This window comes from Oenanthe melanoleuca, chromosome 11 (assembly GCF_029582105.1).
Source record: "Oenanthe melanoleuca isolate GR-GAL-2019-014 chromosome 11, OMel1.0, whole genome shotgun sequence".
NCBI lineage: Eukaryota > Metazoa > Chordata > Aves > Passeriformes > Muscicapidae > Oenanthe > Oenanthe melanoleuca.
Window position 1 is genome coordinate 9,034,448 of NC_079345.1, and position 23,794 is coordinate 9,058,241.

The 23,794-nt window shown below is 37.3% G+C and overlaps 1 protein-coding gene across 2 annotated transcripts in view; it reads right to left on the reverse strand.

Moving 5' to 3' along the window:
• The window catches only part of NFATC3 (nuclear factor of activated T cells 3), a 61,919-nt gene that overhangs the window by 34,416 nt on the left and 3,709 nt on the right, over positions 1-23,794 (reverse strand). For both annotated transcript variants that reach the window (XM_056500572.1, XM_056500571.1), the window contains exons 2-3: positions 10,849-11,968; positions 2,922-3,084 (exon numbers count right to left, since the gene is read on the reverse strand). In XM_056500572.1, the coding sequence (XP_056356547.1) occupies positions 2,922-3,084; positions 10,849-11,968 (1,283 nt within the window). The remainder of the gene's footprint in view (positions 1-2,921; positions 3,085-10,848; positions 11,969-23,794) is intronic.

The following is a 23,794-nucleotide window of genomic DNA, read 5'->3' on the forward strand; positions in this document are numbered from 1 at the left end:
CATTATCCAAGTGAGGTCTCATGAAGAACCCTACCATTTCAGACAGAAGTGAAAGCTCGTTCTAGCAAATTGTAAGTGCAAACATTATTTTATGTACAATTGCCCATGGGAAGGGTGGAAATTCAAGCAATGATGACTGTTCATTTAGAGTTGGATAAAATGTGACAGCTACTTGTTTAAAAGGCTCCCTAGATGGGTGAATTGCAGACTCTAACCTATGAATTAGAATGGTAAAAATAGTGAGAGCTCAGAGGCTGTCTCCTGGCAATGCACTACAAAATTTCCACGTCATTTGGATAACAAAAGCTCAACATGCCACCTTTCTCCTTGCAAACCTGCTATATTCTTTATTCCTTCCCTATGAAAACCGTCAGCATTATCATGCAGATTCTCTACCAAGATAAAAGAAACTGTACCAGATGACAAGGATTAGCTGGAATATACTCACAAGAAAGTAGAACTTAGAATGAAAGGTATTTGCTGCTTAGAATGTTCTGCATTAAGAAAAGCTAAAAACAAGGGAACATCATTATAGAATTAGCTTTCTTAAAGTTAAGAGATATACAAAGCAAAGCATGATGCTCCACTTATTCAATTTCCTCCCATTTGGAAATAAGCTGATTAAATGTACTCACAACAGATGATGCCAAATTTGTCAGAAGCTTAGTGTCCTAGCAACAGGTGTGGTACAGTATTAGTAATAGATTAATGACATGCACTAATACATTAAAGGCTTGAAGCCATGTACTATCTTAAAAATCTTTATTTTAAATAATACATCAAGTGCACATGCAGAACTACAGAGGCTTCACAGTTTGGAAATTAAATACTCCAGCTTTCTGTAAAATAATGTTCAAAAGCAAAACAAGTTGTGTAAGAAACAAAAGCACAGAGCCTTCAGGCACTCAAAGATGTGACAGTTGGACCTGACAACCGCTGTAGGTCTGTTCCAATTAAAAGATTCTATTCTATTTACCCACCTGCTTTCTCATCTCGGTAAACACACTGGTAAACACAGTTATTTTACACAGGAAAATGCTGAGTTCTTTACTGCAATGATCACATGCATGAAGTGACTGCTCTAAAGCTAAGAGCAGTAAAAAGTCAGAAAGAAGTAATAATGCATATTGTGACAGGGATTTCTGAAATAAGCTTCCAGAAGTACTGGAAAACACTTCAGTTTGTATGAAAGTAAAATAATATTTGCCTGCTTATAGATATTTAGTATTACCTTTTTCAAACCTGGCCTTTCCCATGCTGCTTTTCCCAGAAGTAAGTAAAAGCAAATAAAAATAAATTCTTTGTTTCATAACAACTTCCTATCTCTTATCAAACACAACAATTAATTTCCAATCCAGCTAGAAGAGACCAAATTGTGAAGTTGAATATTAATTTGCATTTGCATTCATTTTGATTTAGAGAGGCATAGTACAATGCACATGTTGAAAACATGAGAATGTCAGACACATAAATGCCATCCTCATTTTTAAGGCAGCATTCTCATATAGCAAGGCACTTCACAATTTCAATGCAAATAAATAGCTTTTAAAATAATTGGTGTAAGTCACCCAGTACAGATCTGTTTCTTCTAACTTGCATTACTGCAGTTAGCATCATCCAGAACTGCAGCTTAGAAGCATCTAGCTCTGTAAGCAAAACAAAGCCTATGATCAAAAAGAAAGCCTATTTGTCAAATCTTACAAGTATCAGTATAAATTACCTTAATGCAAATATTAGTGCAAAACATAAGCACCCAGGGAAAAAAAAATGAAACCATATTGAATGCAGTTCACAGCAGTTCAGGAAAGATTTATTTTGTCAGCTAAAATCTCTCAGGTTTCTGTCCTCATTAATGATGTGTTAAATTCCACTGCAAGCACCTTGGCATGTGGAAGTTGTGTCTACTTGTCCTCCACGGACTAAAGCAGCACAATACTCCACATGAAAGAACGTGTCTTGTCAGCTTTCCCATTCCAGCCTAGCCCAGGCATCCTCAACTTTCTCTAGTTTTCAGCATACACTTCCCTAAGAAGCACCTGACCCTTGCCTCCACTGTGCTAAGAAATGCTGTAGGTCTGACAAAAAGAGAGTTTTGCAGCTGGTTAGGCCACAGTACTGTGAGAAGAAATACACTGAGCAACTTTGCAGGGAACATACAATCTGGATGAAGAGCTCAGCTTAAGAAAAGAAATGGAAAAACAAGGAAAGACATTAAAGAAAGAAGATGGGACACAGATAACCCTTTTCAGAGGGAGAGAAAGGAATGATACAAAGTCTTTAAGAGGAAAAAAGGTGTAATGAAAAAGTTCAAGGTAAGTTAACAGAGAAGAAACAGTTTGATAAACAGCCCAAAGAATATGATTAGGAGTCAGGTTGATGGAAGAAATTCATCAGATGAAGAGCCTGGAAAGCAGAGATTGCTTAGACAAATTAAGACCAGCAGATCCAAGACACTTAAATTCTTCTAGTATATCTTCATATATATAGATGAAATATAATGATGTAAATACAGAGTGTGACAAAATTCACTTACAAAAGAAGAGGAAAAAGCTATAAGGAGGAAAAGTGGTAACATGTTTATACCACAATAAGAGAAGGAGAAAGAAAATGATTATGCCAATCCTATCAGCACTTTGCATCTGGTCTCCAAGTTTCAACTACTGGAAGAGGATAAATATATAAAATATGTTTTTAATGTAGCAAAAGATTTAGAACTGAAACACTGACTGTAACTTTACTGGAAAAGAACATGAAATATCCTCGATTTGGAGGAAAAGACAAAACCTGTTGTAACCTTCATGTAATCAGATTTTTCTCCCCTCTTCATTTCATAAAGATTTTATAACAATTCACAGCATTGTAAATACGAATAACTGTAAGTTAAAAAATTACCTTCTATTCAAGAAAGCCAGAGTTCCTACCTTTACTACAGGGTGTCCTCCAGTAGATGCCTTTACTGCTCCTCTGCTTCCTTCTGTTTCATAGTGAGCTCTGTGATGAGTTTTAGGCTGGACTTCTATTTTCAGTTCACACTGCCCATAATGGCTGGGTAAAGGCCAGTCAAGAGGTGGCAATGAAGATGTGCTGCAATCAAAATAAGCACACTGGTTACATGAACTGTGCCGTGTGGCCACAGCACAAAGCCTTCACTGTAAAATACAGTGATGCCACTTCCCTAACAAATGGTAACCAAATAAGAATAACTATCAGCCTAAAATTGTTATGTGAAAATTCCACAGTTTTGTCAGTACATTAAAATCTTCAACTACAATGGAATTTCTTATTTCCAGCACCTGAACAAAAGAAAGATACTCTGTGACCCCCAGCCACACATTACCAGTGCTACACTATAATACCTTTAAATTCACTTTTTAACCTAGCAAGCAAATTCAAATGTGGTTTTGAGGGAACAGTCAAAACTCAACCTGCCAGCCATTAAGTTTTAACTCTACATTATCTTCCAGCTGGTTTTGTTTTCCTTTGGCAAGCTCTGCATTTTGTTAACAATCATTAAAATGAACACTATGTGATCACCAGAAGTTTTTAAAAAATACTTGTTCTATCTAAGCATAAAGACTTACTGCAACAGGCAACAAAGAGACCTAAAGGTGTGTTCAGCTTGTCCACTGACACACCCTAATGCACAGCAGCAAAGTCACTCCACGGAAGAAGAACAAAATACAATAATAGCAATAACATGGAAGAACTTCAAACCAATGTTTGCATACCTACCCTTTTACCTGTCATTGATTTATAGACTTAAGATTCTAATAAGATGAAGTCAGATTCAAGCCAGTAATCACCTGGTAGAGCAAATTAAATTATTACCATTTAAAAGTGAACATCTATAGCATTGTTTATCAAACAAAAACATTTGTAATAGAAAAAATCTTCTTTTAAAATAGTTTTGTACTACCTTACTCTGACCAACAGGGACAGCAAATTAGGTTTTAAAGTGATGGACAAATATTGGTTTGTATCATCTGGCAAAGCTCAATTTAATTTCTTTCCACTTTACAGGAAGTTGGGTAAAACCCCTGCACCAATCAATGCAAATATCCACAAACATGAATAGTGATGGATCCATGACAGATAAATGATTCCTTTTGGGGAGTTTAGCTAGACATAAAAAGATATCCACAGCTGAGAAAGAAGATAAATGTTTGGACTGAATAAAAGAAATCTCTGTTTTTAGGAAGTATCTGGAAGGACTTGGCAGCCTGCAGCACCACAGATCCACCTTTTACCACAGAAATGTCTGTCATTAAGAATGGGAAAGGGGGAGAAGAAATGGCACTGCTTGCTGGCCTCCTCTGAGGAGGACAACCTCCAAGCTGCTGGTCTGCTGTTTCATGGGCACCTGTGGTGTGCACTTCAGGAGAGAGCTGACATTATAATATAAACTCTCTCTTCTTAAGCACTTTTTGGGAGCAATGAGAGGAAGAAGGTGAATATTTCCCTTTCTTCTTACTGAAAGGCAGAAACATGAGAAATAAATCATCTCCACATGCATTCAATGCACAGCAAAGAGGCTTTTTCACCCCATAAGGAGGTCTGCTGACTGGTCCTCCCACAGCAATAGCATTTACTGGGTAGGAGATGATGGTGATGCCAACAATAAAACAGGGAACTGTCAGGAACACAGTGTAAGCCCAGTCCTTCCAGGTACTCACCACAGGCAAGATGTACTGCCTAAATGCTACTACTGGCTACCAACTACATCCTGCCATTCACTGTTACAGCTACTGAGGGAGAAGGATTCAAGTCTTCAGTCTGAAAAGGAAAGAAAAACATCAGGATTAGAAGATACTAAAAAGGGGTAAAAGAAGTGTTGCATGTGAGAATTTTTTAGTAGTGTTTCTGAAAATCTTTTTATCCTCCATATAACCAAATTTCTATGTCAAAACAGTTGGTACACACTGAAGAGATATGGTACCTGAGAGAACTCTGTTAATGCACCACAGGTTATACACCAGATACTGGGAGGTATTACTGAAAGTTGAATGATAAATACAGTCAAGAAAAAAGTATTTGTTGCTCATGACCACTCTCCATACAGTGGCTCAGAGACATTTACTCCTCTTGCAATTAACCAACAATAATGTGGCACAAGTTGTATCAGACGCAAATTATCTTTTGAAAAAATATTTGGCATACTAGAAAAAACATGGAGACAAGAAAATAGCCAAGTCTCAAGATTTTGTCATTCTTTGAAAACAAGTAGAAAATAAAAGCATGAGAGAGCAAGGAGGAGCACTGTGCATGTGCAGATGCCTAAAACATTAAAAAATTGCAAAGCTTCCAAAACACATTCCCCAGTAAGTGACACAGCTTTTGAGCTTGCACTGCACCCAACAGATGTTTTCTAGATGCAGCTAGTCCGACACTTACAGCTGCTCTCCTTTTGATGTTGGATATCCAAACTATTGTTTCTCTCTGAATATTTTTCTTGCTGTCTCTATCCCTGAACTTCTCAGCAGCAGTGGATTCTTTAAAGGTTTTATGGTACTTTGTCATGCACCTTTCTGCCTTGTAAGGGTATCAGTTTTATGTATTTTTGCTTCCACATCAATCTTAAACATTTTTGAAACAAATACTATAGAGATCCACATTGAACTGAGTCAGTGATCCAGCTCTGGTTCATTTTGAAATGTAAATTTTTTAATCCTATTATTTTACTAGAGTCCCAGTTGTCTGTACACCTTCAAGCAGAACTAAGGGGTGGGAAGCAGAGTGGGAACTTCCTAGCCAGCACTGTCACCTTCTTAAAGTCACATGAACCCACAAGATTGCACATCGAATAACTTTAAAAGCCCAAGAGAATACAGTCTACAAACTCTTGGTATTTTGGGGTTTTTATTCTATGTACAATCCAATATCAAATGAGAAAAATCATGTCAGCCTTAGGGGTGCAAGACGTAACATATATTTTGAATACTTTTTGATGTGAAGAAATGCTATTTTGTACCAGATGCTGAATATGGGAAAGTAGGTCTGAAGCTGCCAGCTTTGCTGCATTTATATTTCCATATGAAAATGTTCCTACCTCTTTTTGCCACTAATTCTAGCAGCAACCTTTCAAAGATACTGTGGAGTATCTCCAGCTAGCTGTGAAAGTTCTTGTCTCCTTCACTAGTCAAGATTCTCAGATCTCCAAGACAGATACTTTTAATAATTTTTAGTTGCAGCAAAAAATATTTTTCTACTTACAGCTCCTCCCAACATTTCAAAAGGGAAAAAGCTCACTGACCATACAATGGCTATTCCACATTTTTCCTCATCCCAAGTTTTTGCAGAGATGAACCCATGGTGTATTCTGTGACAAGCCAATGTTGCAACACAGCAACCCCCTGAGAATCTCAAATCATAACTAGGATCCAATACTATGGTTTTCAAGAACTTTTGTAGAGCCAAAATTCTGCTGTGGCTGCTCTTCATTGCCTAGAACAAAGCCATATTCTCCCTGGTGGAAAAATTGTGAAGTTAACAAGTTTTGGGGCCATTCCATCTACCACAGTGGTCTATCAATAGACTTTATTAATACTGTTTACATTCAAAATACCACCATTCTTCTCCTAGCAGAGCCACAGCTCACAGTGCTGTCAGAGTACTAGTACAGTGACCTGCCACAAGGAAATCTCTGTTCCATCATCCCAGAGCAAAGCGGAGAGATGAATAGCAGGTACAGCACAAAGGTCCTTATTAAACACTACCTGAATTTCCCTGGATTCATTAATGGTGTGTAAACATAACAGTGATAGCCTTGCTTATTAAAAACCTAAGAGGTTCAAAGTTCCTTTGCTTGTCTCACTTAAGTGGGTCCTTATCTTCAAAGTCAGTAATTTGCAAACATTTTCATTAAAAAGTTTTGCTAGTAGAATAGCTGGTGTTATTTCTATTTATCAGAATAAGGTGATAAATACTTAGCAGACTAACTTTGTCTATAGAAATCTTTCAATGTGAGTGGAGTTCTTAAGATCAAGACTGAAGGACCAAAACAGTTATGGTAAAAATAGGATGCAATTCTGTTATTCTTTATTCTTTAGACTTCCAAGAAGAGGATTCAGACAAGACAAATTGCTTTCCCAAGTATTCCACTATCTACCACTATATTTAAACTAATTTTTTTTTTTCTGAACTAATTAATTACATTGCCAGCCATCCTCATTTTCAGCAGTAAATACTCTCAACTTGCCATTACATACCCACCATCGAAAAGATTTCTGAGCTGTAAATACATCTGCCAAAGCCTGTTTGCTCATCATCACTGGAACTAAGAAACTATTTGATGTCCCATCACCTCTTAGTGTCATAAATTAAATTCATGACACAACAGTCTGGAGACAAACACCAATATATGTGTAGTTTTTATACCTATGTGTAAGTCTCTATGAATTCCATGAGGGAAGTAAAAGAAACTAGCCTTTATTTCAAGATTTTTGACCATTAATGAATATTGCCTCGTTAAAGCAAAACAAAAGCACCATTTATTGCCATCAAACACTGTGGGGCTAAAGAAAGAAAAAAAAACTGAACGATTCATTAAGTTTACTACCATGCAAAGTGCCTGTTTGCTTGAGACACAAATTAGATTCTCAAGATCCACTTAACTGAACCTAAGGTTTACTGTTCCACTAGTCAATCATGTTAAAATTTTAAGTTTAAAGCAAAAGATAACGAAAATAACAGAATTGGCATGATTTTCAATTGCATTATCAGTGACCATTCTAAAAAATAGCCCCATGTCACCTGCACCAGTGCTGACCATGTCTATGATAGCCCTTAACCCTGGAAGACCATAACCAAGGTTAGCACCAGCAATGCTAATGATCTTTGATGAATTGTACTTGTAAAATGAAGTCCTCACCAAAGGTATTGTATTATATCACCTGCTCAGTAGAGATTTCTAGGTCATCTCTAGACTCTTTTTATTCTCCTTATTCAAGGAAAAAAACTATCATGGAACAGATTTTCTGATATTTTTTTCCACTTTCTGAAACTCTTATAACTCTAACAGCAAATGTGCAAGAAAGCAATAAAATGAGTGCATTTGTGGAATGTTGGGGTAAAATGCAAATGAGGAGGTTGGACATATTATCACTGCATTGAGACCCCAAAAAGAAGGGGTTTTTTAAATGGATGGGAAGGAAAACATGAGACACAGATAAAACTGTCTTGTTCATCACCCTGTGGGGAGGCTGGGGATGAAAGAAACAGGTATCTTGAACAGTAACAAGAGTAACCATTAATAAATAAAATTACCAAGTTCATTGCTGAATATTCTGTAAAATGACCAACTGAATCTGCCATCATACCTGGTGAGTGACATCATCAATAGACACTTCCTATACTATTCCCTGTGCAGAAGCTGCTGCCCAGTTCTTTAACTTGTAGGAAGAAACTGGAGTGGTCCTGCCCAGGCCCTTGCCCACACTTATCTTTGACAAGGGAGCAGAAATGGGATTCAGGGTATGGAATACACAGACATTTTTCATATGGCACTGACTGACAGATTATGGGTTTCTGTGACCAAATAACAAGCTGTCATCTAACAGTTTGGATGGCACGTGAAATATGACTAATATGCTCAAAAGCATCTTATACATTTTTAGATTTTGTTAAGCATTGCACACTTACTGAAAACAGAAGAATGAAGGAAAACATGGTGAGGGATTGACAGATAAAGTAGATAACAGATTTACAAAACTTTAGAGAGCATTCAGAGCAGAATTCATTTCACACCACAGAACACGTGAGGCAAATTATCCCCCCTTCTACCAGGGGTCAGTTATTGCAGCTGTGTGCACCTCATGTGCTTAGAGTCAATATTCCTCCTTCCTTCATGCACTACTTTGTGCCTGACAACACAATCAGGACATTAAGAAGTGTACTATTTTTCCTGTATCTTGTAATTTATATTACAATTAATACAGTTGTACATACAATATTGAATAAATGCATAAATAATGATTATATAATTCTTTATGGCAACTATTTTGCTCACTTTTGGTCACCAACAACTATTTAGAAACAGTAGGTCTTCTTGCATTTAATTTTTATTCATAATAATCAGTCAACTTAGTTACCCTGGCTTACAAGAATCAAAATTACAAAATATTACATGACAGAATGGAATGTTTTACCTACTGAATGAAGATGCACACTGCCATAGCTCCTTGTGGAACAGCCTACAACTGCTAAGTAATTCAACATTTCATCGAGGATACAGCTGCCACTGCAGCTATTTCCACTAATTCAATAGTCAGCTGACATTTTTGGCAGCAGATGTACCCAGCTTGATAGATTTATGTAGTTTCTTTGTGTACAGGTGTAGTCTTCATTGTCTTCTGTCTGTTTGACCATCTTATATTTATAGAAATTCTTCAGTTCCAGCTTCTAAATAAAGTCTGACATTTTAAAAAATATTTTTACTTTTTAACAAAAACACTAAAATTTCTTTTTATTCAGTTGTACTCAGTTCTCTGCAGTACAAGAGGAAACAGGTATGAGCTGCCTATGTTTTAAAAGACTGTTCATCCCACAGAAGAACCACAGATCCACACCCCATGCTTGTATGCTTGTGACCTCTAACCCTACATTAGTGCTCACCTTTTATGAACAATGTTAGCCTGCAATCTAACAAAAATGGCAAGTTGGGACTGCTTAGTATCCTACATAAATATAATACAATTCCAAAATACACAATTAAGTTAAAACAGTCATCATTGTTTTAGTTTGAATGAAAAGACTAGTAACAGATTGAACACCTATTACTAACAGATGGCAATGGAATTTAAAAAAAACTGCAGACTTGAGGACAGTTAATTTATCTGTTAACACAGTAGTTTCAGACCTGGTAGAAGAGATTTTTCCAGCCAGCAGCTTTGTGTCTTTACTGTTACATTTTACATCCATAAACAGATATGTGGAAGAACATTAAAGGAGAAGAAAAGAAAAATCACTTCTATTTACTAAAATCAGTACAATTCTGTGGAGAGAAATTAAAATCTGTGGTTATAAAATTAGGCAAAAAATAACCAAATGGCTGAATAAGTATTGTTTAAATATATTTAGCTACAAGCCAAGCTAGGTGACAACTTCTGAACAATTTATACAAGCTCTATAACTTGAAAGATCACAGAGCTGATCCATTAAGTAACAGAAAGTAACAGACTGGAAAGGAGGGGGACTTTTTCCCTCAGTTGAACCAGTTCCCTCTTCTGAGTCTCCAGAAATCATCCTGCACATCTAGCACACGACAGGACTGCAAAACAAAAAGACCTTTAATTCTATTAATTCTATTCTTTTTATTCTAATTTAATTCATGGATGGTGGAAATACCTTGGAACTACAGCCCAGACACCCATTCTTTCTGTATTATTTTCAGCATGGCATACAAATTTTTTCTTTATTCTATTTCTAGAATTATATGAGTCCGAAGAAGCAAATAGACCCAAAAGCAAATAAACTCCCTATCTCTTTGTGAGCTTCCAGCTTTATAAAATCATGTAAGTCAGGTTTCCCTAGTTATATAAAAATGTCAAGTGCTCAGATTATATGGAACTGCAAAGCATGTACAAAATCACAGACATTTAATTCAGCTGGGCTCTGTGCATATACACTTTACTTAAATAAAACTAACCCTACTTACAATGAATCTACTGTATTTTTCAAAGATGAAGTGTATTTGGCATCTCAACTTTTTTTTCCTAATTATAACATCTATCTGCCTTCAAAAAGTTCTTAAAGAATTCTTAATGCATCACTGAAATACAAGGACATTTATATGTTTATTTAAGATGCACAGGAAAGTTAAAAACAGGAAGGAGTTACTTTCTAACCACTTACCGGAATATAGGAGTGTGACCAGGCTTCGGTTTGTTCCAAGTAAAGTGCGAAGGAACAGAAAGAAATTGGTCTCCAGACAAGTCTTTTTTCAAGGTATGCTGAGATCCAGAGCAATCGTCTACTGCAGCTTCAAGGGATGATGACAAGTTACCTTGCTCTTCAGGACAGATATCTATTTTTCCAGATAAAGTGGCAGTCTGATCCTCTGAGGTCTTTCTGGTTTTTAGAGGAATATCAGTCTCTGTACAACACTGAAATGGTGAAAGGCCAGTGTTAAGGCCTTGAACATTATGAATGGAAGTATTTAGCCACGTGTCTTCTGTTATGCTTCCTCTAGGAGAATGGCCAGGTGATGGAGTTGGAGAATGGTGAGGAGAGAGAGAACCAGCATAGCAAATCTCAGCACTGGAGTGTCGGCGTTTCCCACAGGGGGAAGTAGGTCTTGATGAGGGCCTTGATGTTGGTCTAGGGCTCAGCCAATTTTCATCTGTAATACTAGTTCTAGGAGAATGACAGGGAGACTGTCTAGGTGACAAGGCATGCCCAAATCCATAAGGCTGCTGCCACGATTCGTCACTGGGACCTCTCGGAGAACCACCAGGTGATGCCAAGGGAGAGCCAAGGGTAAATCGAGCAGCTGCTTCATTTAGCTCCGAGTCTACGTCATCATAAACATGGGAAATGGATTCACAAGAGGAAGCATCTGAAAACCAACTCCTGGATGAAATGCTGCTGGCAGGGCTCGGACTAAGGGATGATTCCCTATAGGATGGCTCAAGAGGAAGATAGAGATGGTCCCGGGAAGGCCTTTCCATATACTCATTTTCTGTGCCATTTGTGTGCAATTCATCTTCATTGGCCTCAATCCCCTGGTGACAGTTGGGTGAAATCGATGTGATTTGAATGCTGGGGCACTCGAAGGGTTTGGGTCCACCTAGTGGACTGTACTTGGATTCTGGTACCTCACAAGTGCCTTCATAGTTTTTGTGACTCTGGAATCTTGTAGGAGAGGAGTGAGACTGCAGTCCATGGCGAGGAATACAAATTGGCTGATTGACAGAGGATGATGGCTGGTCTACATTAAAGATGTATATGGATGCACAGTCATCTGACTCAAGATCTGAAAACAAAATTTAAAAAGATAAAAAAAGTAGTAAGAGTCAGAATGCAATACTTGAATAAATGCCATAAACAAAATCCTTTGCTTCCGAGATAGGGACTGTTATCAACAACCTAGGCATTTCCCATTGCCCTAGTTACACAAAATAAAGACAATTTTTAATTTTAAATCTTCCCCAGTCTATTTTACAACTAAATATGACTACAGTATGGTTTTCTATTACAAATCCTGTTTTCAATCAGATTTCACAGTTTATACACATCTCCGATCATTGAAAATATAATACAAACAGAAAAGTGGGTTGAAATCCTGGAAGGATCTAAGCTTGAACACTCAATTTAAACTTCATCTTCATTTTAACAGTATTCCACTTTTAATTAAAAATTTTATTCAAAAATGATTAAAAGTTTGTCATTTTGACACAAATAGGACTAGGGTACTTTCTGCAAGCCCAGTCAATACTTTCAATCATGAGTATATCACATACATAATACTTATCTACTTTAACAACACAAAGCATCCTACAGCGACTCAAACTTGAATGAAGATTATGAACTACTAAAAACATTGAACCAAAGGAGGCCTAACAAGAAATATTATTAGAGGTACTATGAAGAATCATATTCCTAAGGTATATTTTTTGTAGATTAGAAAACTATCAAGAGCCTATGCTAAATAGCATTTTTCAGTGCAGTCACACGAAGTTTGAGCACAAGTTGTTCAGCAAAATAAGGCAAAACAAAATATTCTCAGATCTCACTAACTTATCCAAAACACAGGAAATATTCCAAAGAAAAACAAGCAATTGAGAGGGAGTACAAGTCCAGTTAACAAAATCAGCAACTTTGTCTCACAGAATTGAAGCAGATTTTCTTGCCCCATTTCTCAATATTGAATTAACTGCCAATATGAGACATTTGTCTGAAACAAAAGTAGAAAAGACAACTTTTTTTCACATTTTGTAGCCACTGTGATTCCACTCTTGTTTCTTTCCACTTGTATATAGGGTCTTCACTCCTTAATTTTCTATAAATCCAGGCTAGATGACATTATCTAAGCATTAGCTCTTTTTTGAAAATTATTTTTATTCTGAGTACCAGCAGACTATTTATATTTGTTTTAAAATAAATGTAGTCTCTCTCACAATCAGTTAAAATATCCAGACAGGAAGCTATGTATTTTAGACCTTTTCATGATGAAAAAATTAGTTTGTTAATGAAGTCAGTCTATTACCGATTTCACTAATAGCAATCAGCTTAAAATTAACTAAAACAGAAACAAAACATCAGCTCTTCAGAGACGGAAGCATTTTCAAATGAAGAGAAAGCACATTGTTACCAAGGAATGGACTACATTCCTCAGACTTCAGGAAAAAAAAAAAAAAAAAAGCTGAAGGTTCATGAACAGGGAACAACTCCATAAGAAATATATTAAAGGAGGCATGCATTGCATTTAAGGAGTGGTTTTGTATATATTACAGTTACCCATCACATAATGATAATTATATATCATTAACTACTATTATATGTGTTAAGAGCACAGAAAATCAGCACAGGTTGATTTCTAACTATGCACATAGTGAAAGGATCAGGATTCTCAGGAAGGGCTATTGCACATACTGCACACAATTAACATAAGCTCACTATTGTTGAGCACTACCAAAACTGCGTTTCCTGGTCCTTTCTCTCAGGTAACAAACATTTTTTAAAGCATTAATTGAGGGTCTTTCTTTTTGCTGTTTTCCATCACAAAACATGAAATGCAGACAGTAGTTGGTTATAGGTTTTCCACATCTGTTGGTGTATTAATGTGCGAGACCATGGATTTCCTAACTCAGTATTAATAAAAGCATAGATCAAAGGAAGAAAAAGGCAATCCTAATAAAGGCTATTATCCAGCTTATCAAAACTTAGAAATAAAACAGTTACAGCTATAGAACTCTTTAAATAACAATAAGAATGTTTTAGAAAAATAGCAGTTGGAAGTCTTCAAGCCCTGTGTGTAACCATTTATTGTCATTAATGGTTTTAGGAACAGTAGCAGTACATTGTTTGCACTAAATCACCATTGCAAAGAGCCTTATTCCTCTTGCACCAATAATAAAGAAATCTTAAAATATTTAAGACAATTTCTCTACTTGCAGTGTCACAGAGATTTACAAAATGCAGATGTTCATTCAGAGCTTAATTTTCACAAGGCTGAGGTGGAGAGATCAGACGAGTCCAGAATTACCAACAGCTGGGAAGAACAGGGGAAGAGATGGAGCAGACAGGAGACACAACTTTTTTGACTCAGGCTTCTTTGGTCCTCTCCTGACAAACAGCCTCTCCTGAGTTTGGCACTGTCCCATTACCCCTGCCCAGCTGCACACACACAAAACAGGAAGCAAGAAACCTAATGAATATCCAATCCCGAAAGCACACTTAACACTGTGAACACAACACAGTTTGAAGTCTAAATTACCCAAATAATTTTCATGCAACTGATAAACAAGTAGATTTATTCCAGTCTGCACACACAAATCCTCCCCCTTATATTTCATGTGTTAAACTAACCTGTTAGCTGCTCACAAAAAAGGACAGCACTAAGATCTTTACAAATCATGTCATTAATTCTAGTAGATTATTTACCAGGAATTTTTTTTATCCTAATACAGACTGCAGAGAATCCAATCTGGAAGGGCCTTCTAACCTCTCTTAAGGAACTAGCAAACATACAGACACAAATACAACTTCAGGGAAAAAAGAAAGAATGAAAAAATTTAGATGATAATTTAAGAGAAAGAGAAAGCAGTGAGAACAGCACAAAACAAATCCAACACAGGGCTTCAAGAAGCAGAGGGTAAACAAACAAAGAGGAGTCTCACAATAGACAAGTGTAAGGAAAAATGAGTTATGGAGAAGCCCAAGGGGAAAAAAGAAGGAGTTATGGAAATCTGGTTACTTAGTAGGGCAGCTATTACATTCAAACAATCCTACTGGGGGAGGAAAGACAATAAAGAAGTCGGTCAAGTCATGAGGCCTTCACTGACCATAAAATATAAAAAAGCACTCAAGGCACAAAAACTACCCACAAGTACATGGGGGCAAGAAGCCAGGTAAGACAGACAGCAAAATACACAGACCAAGAGAAGTAGTGCCATGCACATCAAATGAATGACACTGAAAAGGCAGCTGTGTTAAATGCTTTAGTTTTACTAAGGACAACAGAATGAACTGCTAATAAAGGTAACAGCAACACAGAGTGTAGAAAACTGGACTAAATATAAGGTTAAAAATTACTGAAGGATTATGGGCCAATAAGTTCAACTTCAGTTTTAGAAGTAGTATTAATAGTTTATTTGTTCCAGAAAGCATTTTAAAGGAGACAAGGAAACAAAACAAGTCACTGTTTCCTAAGAACAACCCACGTCAAACAAATTTTCTTTTACAATCAAAGGAGATTTTCTGGACAAACGGCATAGAAAGAAACTCAGCTTTGTTTTTACTAAGACTTTTAACACTGCCATGCACAGAGAAGCCATGAGTCTTTAGAAATTAACTGAAGCCTTCATCCCCTCCCTGCTGAGATCATGTTCTGAGGGATCACAAAAATGAGCAGATGCTCTATATTCACAGTGTATCAGCTAAATAAAGCTGAAGACTTTCATTGCAATCTTACATCAGGCATCTGTGTCATCCACTGTCAATGAGAACCAGAAGGTTGCTCATTTTGAATGTACATTTGCTACTGTCTGGAAACAGCCTCGTGTACAGAAGCTCCTGTTCAGTATTGAAACAATGCTGGCTCATCCCTTACTAAGCTGCTAACTACACTTCAACATAAGCTGTCTAACTGGGGAATATCATTAAATAATATCCAGAACAACTGCTCCTAAAGTACATTTTGCTTGCTACTTGCTGTATCAGAGTGCACATTTAGGACTAGCAATGCTTGCCCACCAGTTGTTCACTCCCCAATGATGTACTGGCACATGCACATGTGCAGCTGTGCACTCGGCCAGATTTCTCCAGAGAAGGAAGGTCAATTACTATCAAATGCCTGAACATAAGCTTTGTGCCAGAATTACCCAAACTGTTTTATTATTCTAAGTTTACAAGCCCATAAACAAACATTTTCAGACAATAGGAGTTGCTATAAGGTAAGAAGAAAGTGCGACATGACCTAGGTCTTATAAAACTACTACTGTGAAAACAGGATCAGGAATCAAGTCCTTTAAATAGCATGAGGAAAAAAAGACCTGAACATTGACACAGACATCATGTGTGTTCTCAGGCAAGTCTGTCTCACTTAGGAGCTTTAAAAAGAATGACCAACTCTTCTGTTTTCCATTTCTGCCATGACAATTACCATTATCTCTTTCTGAATACAATGGTTACAAAAATATTTGTAAAACAGGACAAAGAGCATATGTGGCTTTTTTTTATTTCATTATTCTGCAGGTTTGCACAAGTTTATATATTTCTTGGGATAAAAGAGGAGTTTTAATCTTCACAGGGAACACAAAATAGCCTAAATAATCAAAAGTTTTTCTTTTGTCCTCTAAAAAACATGATTGATCAGAGTTCTTCTTGGTACACTATTGCACTAAAGCTCTATAACCGGATATTTAACTCCAGTTTTCCATTACAAGCTATTGGTTCTCCAGAAACACCTTCTAGAAGCTTAAAAAACAACTTTAAAAAACACACAACCCCAAACTGAAACACAGCAATGTATTCATTTATAAGGAGTACAACTGACTAGCAAGCCAAATATGGTACTGAAAAGAATAAATTGTGAAAACATTTCAGGTAGCAGGGTGGAGTAGGGGGAAACATCCTTCTAGACCAAAGTTAGCAATGCATGGAGCAGTACTGCAAGTTTAAGTTTTCAGAAAAGGACGATTTACAACTCTTATTTTAAGAAGCAGTTTGCTCACTTTGATGGTTTTGTGCTGTTTCATGGTCATATCAAATTATGCAAATAAGGATAAAAATAGATTTTACTTTTGTCAGTCATGTATGCCAGAGGCTGTTCTGTCGTGCCAGTGACAACTTCACTCTTTCTTTTGTTAAGCAAGAATACTGGAAATGCAGAAGAAAAATAATCTTCTCAACAGTGGGAGCTCATCAATGAGTCTTTTCCAAATTATAGTCTGGATAAGAATTCATTATCCTTGGTAGAAATACAGAAGAATAAAGAAGCTGCACTAGTTTAAGCAAGAGAATAATCCAGCATCTCAAATGTTTACAACTGACGCTGACTAAAATAAGAACATACTGGCTCTTGGGGTGTAACTACACTAAGGTTTTTTCAGCAGCAACCACCCTCCCACACACCTTCACACACAAAGGGGGAAGGGAAATGAGAAGAGAGGTTCTTTTAACACAGATGATTTTGGCAATCGTATTTACAGTTCACTAACACCTGTATACACACAACTGACAGAATGGCAAGCTTTAGGACATGGGGGGAAACAAGCAACGTATATAGGTTAGGATAGGAACTGCAGGTGTTTACTGGTGCTCATTATCAAATAAAAACGTAACATGCAACTAAATAAACTCTTAGGCCACAGCCTGAACTGTTGTCTTAGTGTACATTCAACTTCACAGGGAAGTAATTGTATTAAATTTCAAATAGGGAAAGAACAGCTTTGAGATACATTGATAAAAAGTCATGCACAAGGCTGGTAAAGAATTCAACTTGTAACTGTAAGAGTCAACAAGAATTAGTCATTTTAAATTCAGTTACAAACCAGAAAATAACAACTGGAAGTGCCAAGTAGTGTTTCTACCTGTGCCTTCTCCAGCTCTCCCACTATTTCTGATAGATATGAAGCATGTCTTTAAACGATAATTTTATACAGCCTTTGGTTCAGTATTTAAGTGCTATCAATTTAAAAAAAATGGTTAAAAAATCTGCTTCTTGCTTTAAAAGCCTCCAAGTTCTCTGGGCTCCTCTTTGATTCCTTTCTTTAACCTGTGGCTACATTGTTCAAGAAGACACGGTATTTCACTGCATAATAACCTTGTAGACAAAACAGAAGCTGCTGCCCTCCAGTTTGAGGAGGCCTCATTTGTCATTCACTGTCAGCTCAAAAGCCACCTTAACATGACCCAGTAGTTCAGAGATATTAATGTACAGCCTTTTGGAAACAGCACAGTACGTGGACACAGCAGGTACTATCACACAGTATGATCAGCCTTTTGACACTGCTGCTCTGAAGATGAACTATCTTACTCTATACCAAAGGACTGCAGCCCTGCAACCCCAGAGCATTTCAGATGCATAGACATGGGATCTGAGAGAAGCTTGATCACTCCAATCTGGTGTGCTGTGCCTCACTCACTGAAAGCAGACTGAGCATAAAGGTAAGTGAGATTAGGCAAATACTGAGTGAAGGGAACAAGGGAATTAATCATGTGCTGTAATTGCCACATGCCATTCGCCTAGATTCTTGGTATTGTGGGCCAATCTACCATGCACAACTCTTCCTTTGTGGGGGCAAAACCAACAGACTCCATAAAAAGGCTCTTCAGTTATTCAAAGAGCATGAACTGAAGTCCTCACCTAAATTACCTAACTTCTACATGGATGCCTTTACCACCAACTTCTAACATGATCTCGCTCACAGCAACCTGCTGCTCTATACAGACACATTGCCAGTTCACTGCTCCAGTCCTGAAGCAAGCACTGAGCAGAAGCCAAAATTCCAAGATCAAGTGTTAAGTAGGGCCATGTCAAAGAAAATAGGCAAGAGTGTGCAAAAAAATGTGTATTTTAGCTACAGGAGAGTATGGCAACACAGACCAGAGTCCTTGTGAAACCTGGTAGAAAAGGAGAGCAGAAAGCCAAGGCAAGATGTCCGAGTGGGGAGCAGTTACACAGTGGAGGGAAGACTGAAATGGAGGCATCCCCTTTCTGATTATCAAACAGAGCACAACGCAGAGATTGAGAACTGGTATTGATAATATCTGAACAAACTCGTTTGGGAGCTCTTCACACCTTGGCCAAATTACACTGTGCTTCTGCAGCTGGCCTGCATGACAGGGCAAACCATTCCACAGCAGGCAGTCCTACCATATAGTTAACTCAGTATTTCAAACCATTAATTATTACAGCTTTTCACCCAATATTTCATAATGCAGCTTCAATGTGGACTTCAGGCACATTAAACTCAAAGGCTGTGTACATCAAAGAATTGTAATGAGCCACAATGACAATCTGAAACTGCCTTGTTTTCCCATCTGCTCACATGAATGTATAATCAGAAACACCTTGAATTCACTTTGCTAGATTTATACAATATAAGGCAGAAACACAAATCAGCCAAATGAAAAAGAGGAGGCTGAAGCTGAGCACAAATACCATTTTTTTCAGCAAGTTCAGAATGACATCCCAAAATACAGAGATGGTGATATTAGCATGCCTCATGACTGTGCCACGTGTAACTTTGCATCTACTCCCAAAGTCCTAAATAGCTTGTGTTTATTCCAGCAGGAGTGAAGGTGTCACCACATTCTGTACATCAGCCTAACCTCCCGCCCCCAACACAAAAAGCTTGGTAATTTGAAGGACAGCATCATTTGCTCTCAAAAGGCTAAACTTTACAAATCACACTGATGAAATACAGAGACTTACATAATTTAAAGAAGCTATGCAAAATACAAAATGTTGACAGATTCTTAGTAGCTCTTTGGATTAAACAATGCATTTCCTTATGGCCTTGTTGTTTGAGTACAGTTATCCCAAATGACTGAATCGCCTCATCTTCATGTCCTTGACTTAGGGAATGACTTCTAGAAAGCATCTAAAGATACACATGAGTAGCTATATATCACTGCAGATATTATTACAGGCCATTATGCAGCCATCAAAGCAATGAATCATTGTCACTAACAGTTAATAAATGCAACATTACTGAACTAGCAGTTCTAACTGTTCTAACAGTTCTGTTACACTTTCATTTTGGCTACGAAGATACAGAGGGCTACTCAGTAAAACAACTTTAGTTAAAAGGTGACAGTTTCAGCCCCGGCCCAACTACAATCAGTCACAGTTTCATTCCCTCTCTAGCACAGTGCAAATACTGCCTCTCCAAAAGTATGTGTAAGTCATCCTTCAATTTTTTTCCAAAACCATTAAAAAATTAAAATGTGGGATTAAAAAAACATTTCTCACAGCATTTGTTACCCAAAAAGCAATGTTAGCAGCCACTCAAACATGAAGAATCTCATTAACCCTCTCCAACAACCTGCTAAGAAAACCTCCAAAAATACCAGAAAAATTCAACTCCATTCAAGAATGTTTTCTGTATTAAAAATATTTCTCATTTTTACAAGTGATGTCTAATCTTCAAAGTGCAGCCTTCGAAGTAATTCTAAACATGCAATTCCTATTAATCTAAATATTAATCTAAATAATATGATACTACCTTTCTGGTATTAATAAATTAGCTGTAAGTACTTGCTCATGTTTTTACCTACAAACATCTTTCATGCAACCTCAAACAAAGTTTTTGTTTCTGCTTTAAAAAAATCCACCAAAATCACCACATAACCAAATCGAATCACACACAGAATTCTGTTTTCATGACTTTACTCCTGAAAGATCATGGGTTTGTAGTCAGATCCCCAGAATGTTCATTCTTCTCTCCTTCCACCAGACCTGCAGTGCTTCAGATTCAAATTTATCTTCCCTGAATGACTTTGAACAGTTCTACACTCTTTAATGCTCCCTTTGACCAGTATTTCACAAGAACACTCACAGATGGGTGTAATAAAGGCAGAAGAGAATGCTGGCTTCTTAATAAGCTTGCTCCTGCCTTGCAGTTTTACTTAGCCTTACTGATCATTTCACTCATCTTAAATTCCACTGTCATTCGAACCCACATGGCATGCCTGGACAAATGCAAGGACTTGGATGTTGTTTTACTGGCTGGGCTCACTGCCAAGTCTGCTCCACGTACTTCCCTGGCCCACTAGGGCAGCTTGAGGCAACAACTCCCATATTTACGTTATTGCTGTGAACAGCCAAACTGCTGCTTACTATTGACCCAGGCCCCATCTACTCAATTTATTCTCTCTCATTCCCAGCAACATTACTGAGCTGGCTATACTTCAGGTGCCATCTGATAAACTGCTTCCAGTTGGACAACACAGACCAAAGGAATGGGACTGTCATGTTTTAAGCAGAGGGGTACTTTTTACTTTGAGAAAGAATGAGTTTATTTCCAATTTTCAGAAATATATATGACAAAAGCACTAGCCCAAATGCTTTCGCACCCTGACCATCTCCTACATCCCAAATCTTAAGATTTGTTTTCATTTACACTCTGTCCACAATTCAGTTGGGGGGAAAGGGGACAAAGAGTGATGTGCAACTATGAATTAATGAACAAAGTAAGTGACATTTTGTCAATCCAGGGAGCTTTTTCAAATCCCTGCAATACACAGTGACTCTCTACCTAGTGACGCTCCACGCACTATGTAGTGATCAAAGAACCATACTGCCAAAACAGAAAAGTTATTAAATTAGATTAACTGCAGCTACAACTGCTTTGCAATACCACACAAAAGATTTTGGTATTATTCCTCTAAACAGTCACATCCTGGTCAAACTTCATTCAAATAGGCAAGATTTCATTTATCCAGAATGCTGTGAAAAATCACAACATCCTCAAACATGTCAGCTTGCCAGGATTACCATCTTAATTTCTTACTCTTAATTGCCAGGCAATTCTTGACTCCATTGATACCACTTTAGTACTCATTCTCCTTTGGTTCTTCCTCAGTTTTGCTCTAAGCCATCTTGAAGTCACAAGACCCTCTGTTTTTGGTCAGATGCAGCTGTTTGGTTTTCCCTCCTCCCCCCTATCAGCAGATTATATAACCACAGCCTATATGACTGATTTGCATTGTGTCCCTGTGTGTCAATCTTTTACATGCAGATACCAGCATCCACTAGCTTGTAAAATAAAGTGATAGTAGCTCAATTTCCTGCAAGTGGTGGTTTATCACGATATATTTAATACTCAGTTATCTAATAAATAAACAAATATTTCTGCTAGAAAGTGTAATTTATATCTAAGATAGAAAAACAATAAATGGATTCAAGTAACTTATCCATTCATTCCTTTGTTAAAGTTGCACCAGCTGATCCTATTCTTAACTCACATGAACACCCTTTTGTATAGCAAATGTTAACAGACGAGCAGACAGCTGTATTTATATGGATGGCTCAAATTATACATATTAACCACAGCTACCATCTTGTGCAAAGACTTTCTCTCCTGCCCATTTATATACACAACCAAATATAAACAGAATAAAAATATTTTAAAAAATAATAAAACTTCAAGTGAACCATACAGTTGTGCAAGGTAGCCTGGTAAAAAGACTTTAAAAGATGTCTCACCAGCTCCCCTTACTCAGCTAAGGAAAGCAAACTTTACAACAGTTGTGTACCGACTCTTTTGAACACAAAAACAAATTTCACCAAGAGCAATCCTCAGTCAACTCACACCTCATGTTCACAGCTACTGCCAGCATCCAGCCCTTAATTTTCCCTCAACCTAATTATAAGAATACTCTCTCTTTTCTACCACAACTTGACTTTCTTAAGATTATTTACCTTAATCACGACCTTGGAGAAAAGAACAAAAAGTTCAACCATGCTGCAAACTCTTGTCAATAGCTTTGGCTGCCTTCTACTCTACCAACAATCCCTGACAGCAATACCAGTCATGAACACACATTTGGGAAGGGGAAAAGTATACTTTACATATTAATGATGATGGCAAAGCTATAAAGACTAGTATTGTGGTGGTGTTTCAGTACAAATCAGTGGTTTTTAAGACTTCTATAACATACCTAAATGAAATAACACATACATAGTGCCAGTTTTCACTACAAGAGAACTCTGCCTAGCTGAGGGAAAATCCAGCACCCATCATCACTTCAGAGCACTTGGTATGTGGGCAGGAGACAACTGCTGAGCAGCCCCAGCTCGTGGATGCTCAAAGAGAAAAGTCTGACATGAAAACCTTCAAAAGAAAAGATTACTCTGACAGTCACTCTGGCAAAATGTGTACTTCAGTCATGATATCCAGTAACCTACCAGCTCTAAGCTAAAGGAAAAAAAAATCTCAGAGGAGAACAGGAGTAGAAGTTTGTCAAATCTAGACATAGCATCCTAGGCTGCAGCTCACAAAGATGTTTTGAACTGTCACAAAATTCATCACAGAACTGGGATTTTTTTAAAATATTCTTCAGAAGAAAAGTAAAAGATATTGTAAGATTCATTTGTAACAAGATTACTAAATAGTATTACTTCACCAAATGTTAAGCCACAGGAAATATGAAGAGCCCCTTTTCAGCTTGTTTAATGGTTTCCAAGAAAAGAAAATAAATACCATGAACCTGAAGTCCAAGGAGGGTATTCTGATCAGTTCTTTTAAAGCCCTCATATTGTGGGAAAGCAAATAAACAAAATCAACCATGGAAGATTACTTAAATGAAAATATTAATTTCTCCTTTTCTACTTCAAAAGCCAAGAACAAAAGGTGGAAGTTAGGGTGAAACTCACATATTACTCTGTTTCACTGGGTAACAAAACATTAGCTCCTCTTTAGCTCTTAGAATACTTAATGAGAAATAACAGGAACATTTTAGACAGGATGCTGAACAGCAGCATCAATAACTCATCTGTAATTAATCTTCTGAATACTGAACAGTTTGCAGCCTCTTATTTTAAGTTAGTCCTGATTTCACATACCAGTAAGAAATAGTTTTGCATGACACAGAACCTTAAAAGATCCCAAATTCCCAAATTTAGTACTAT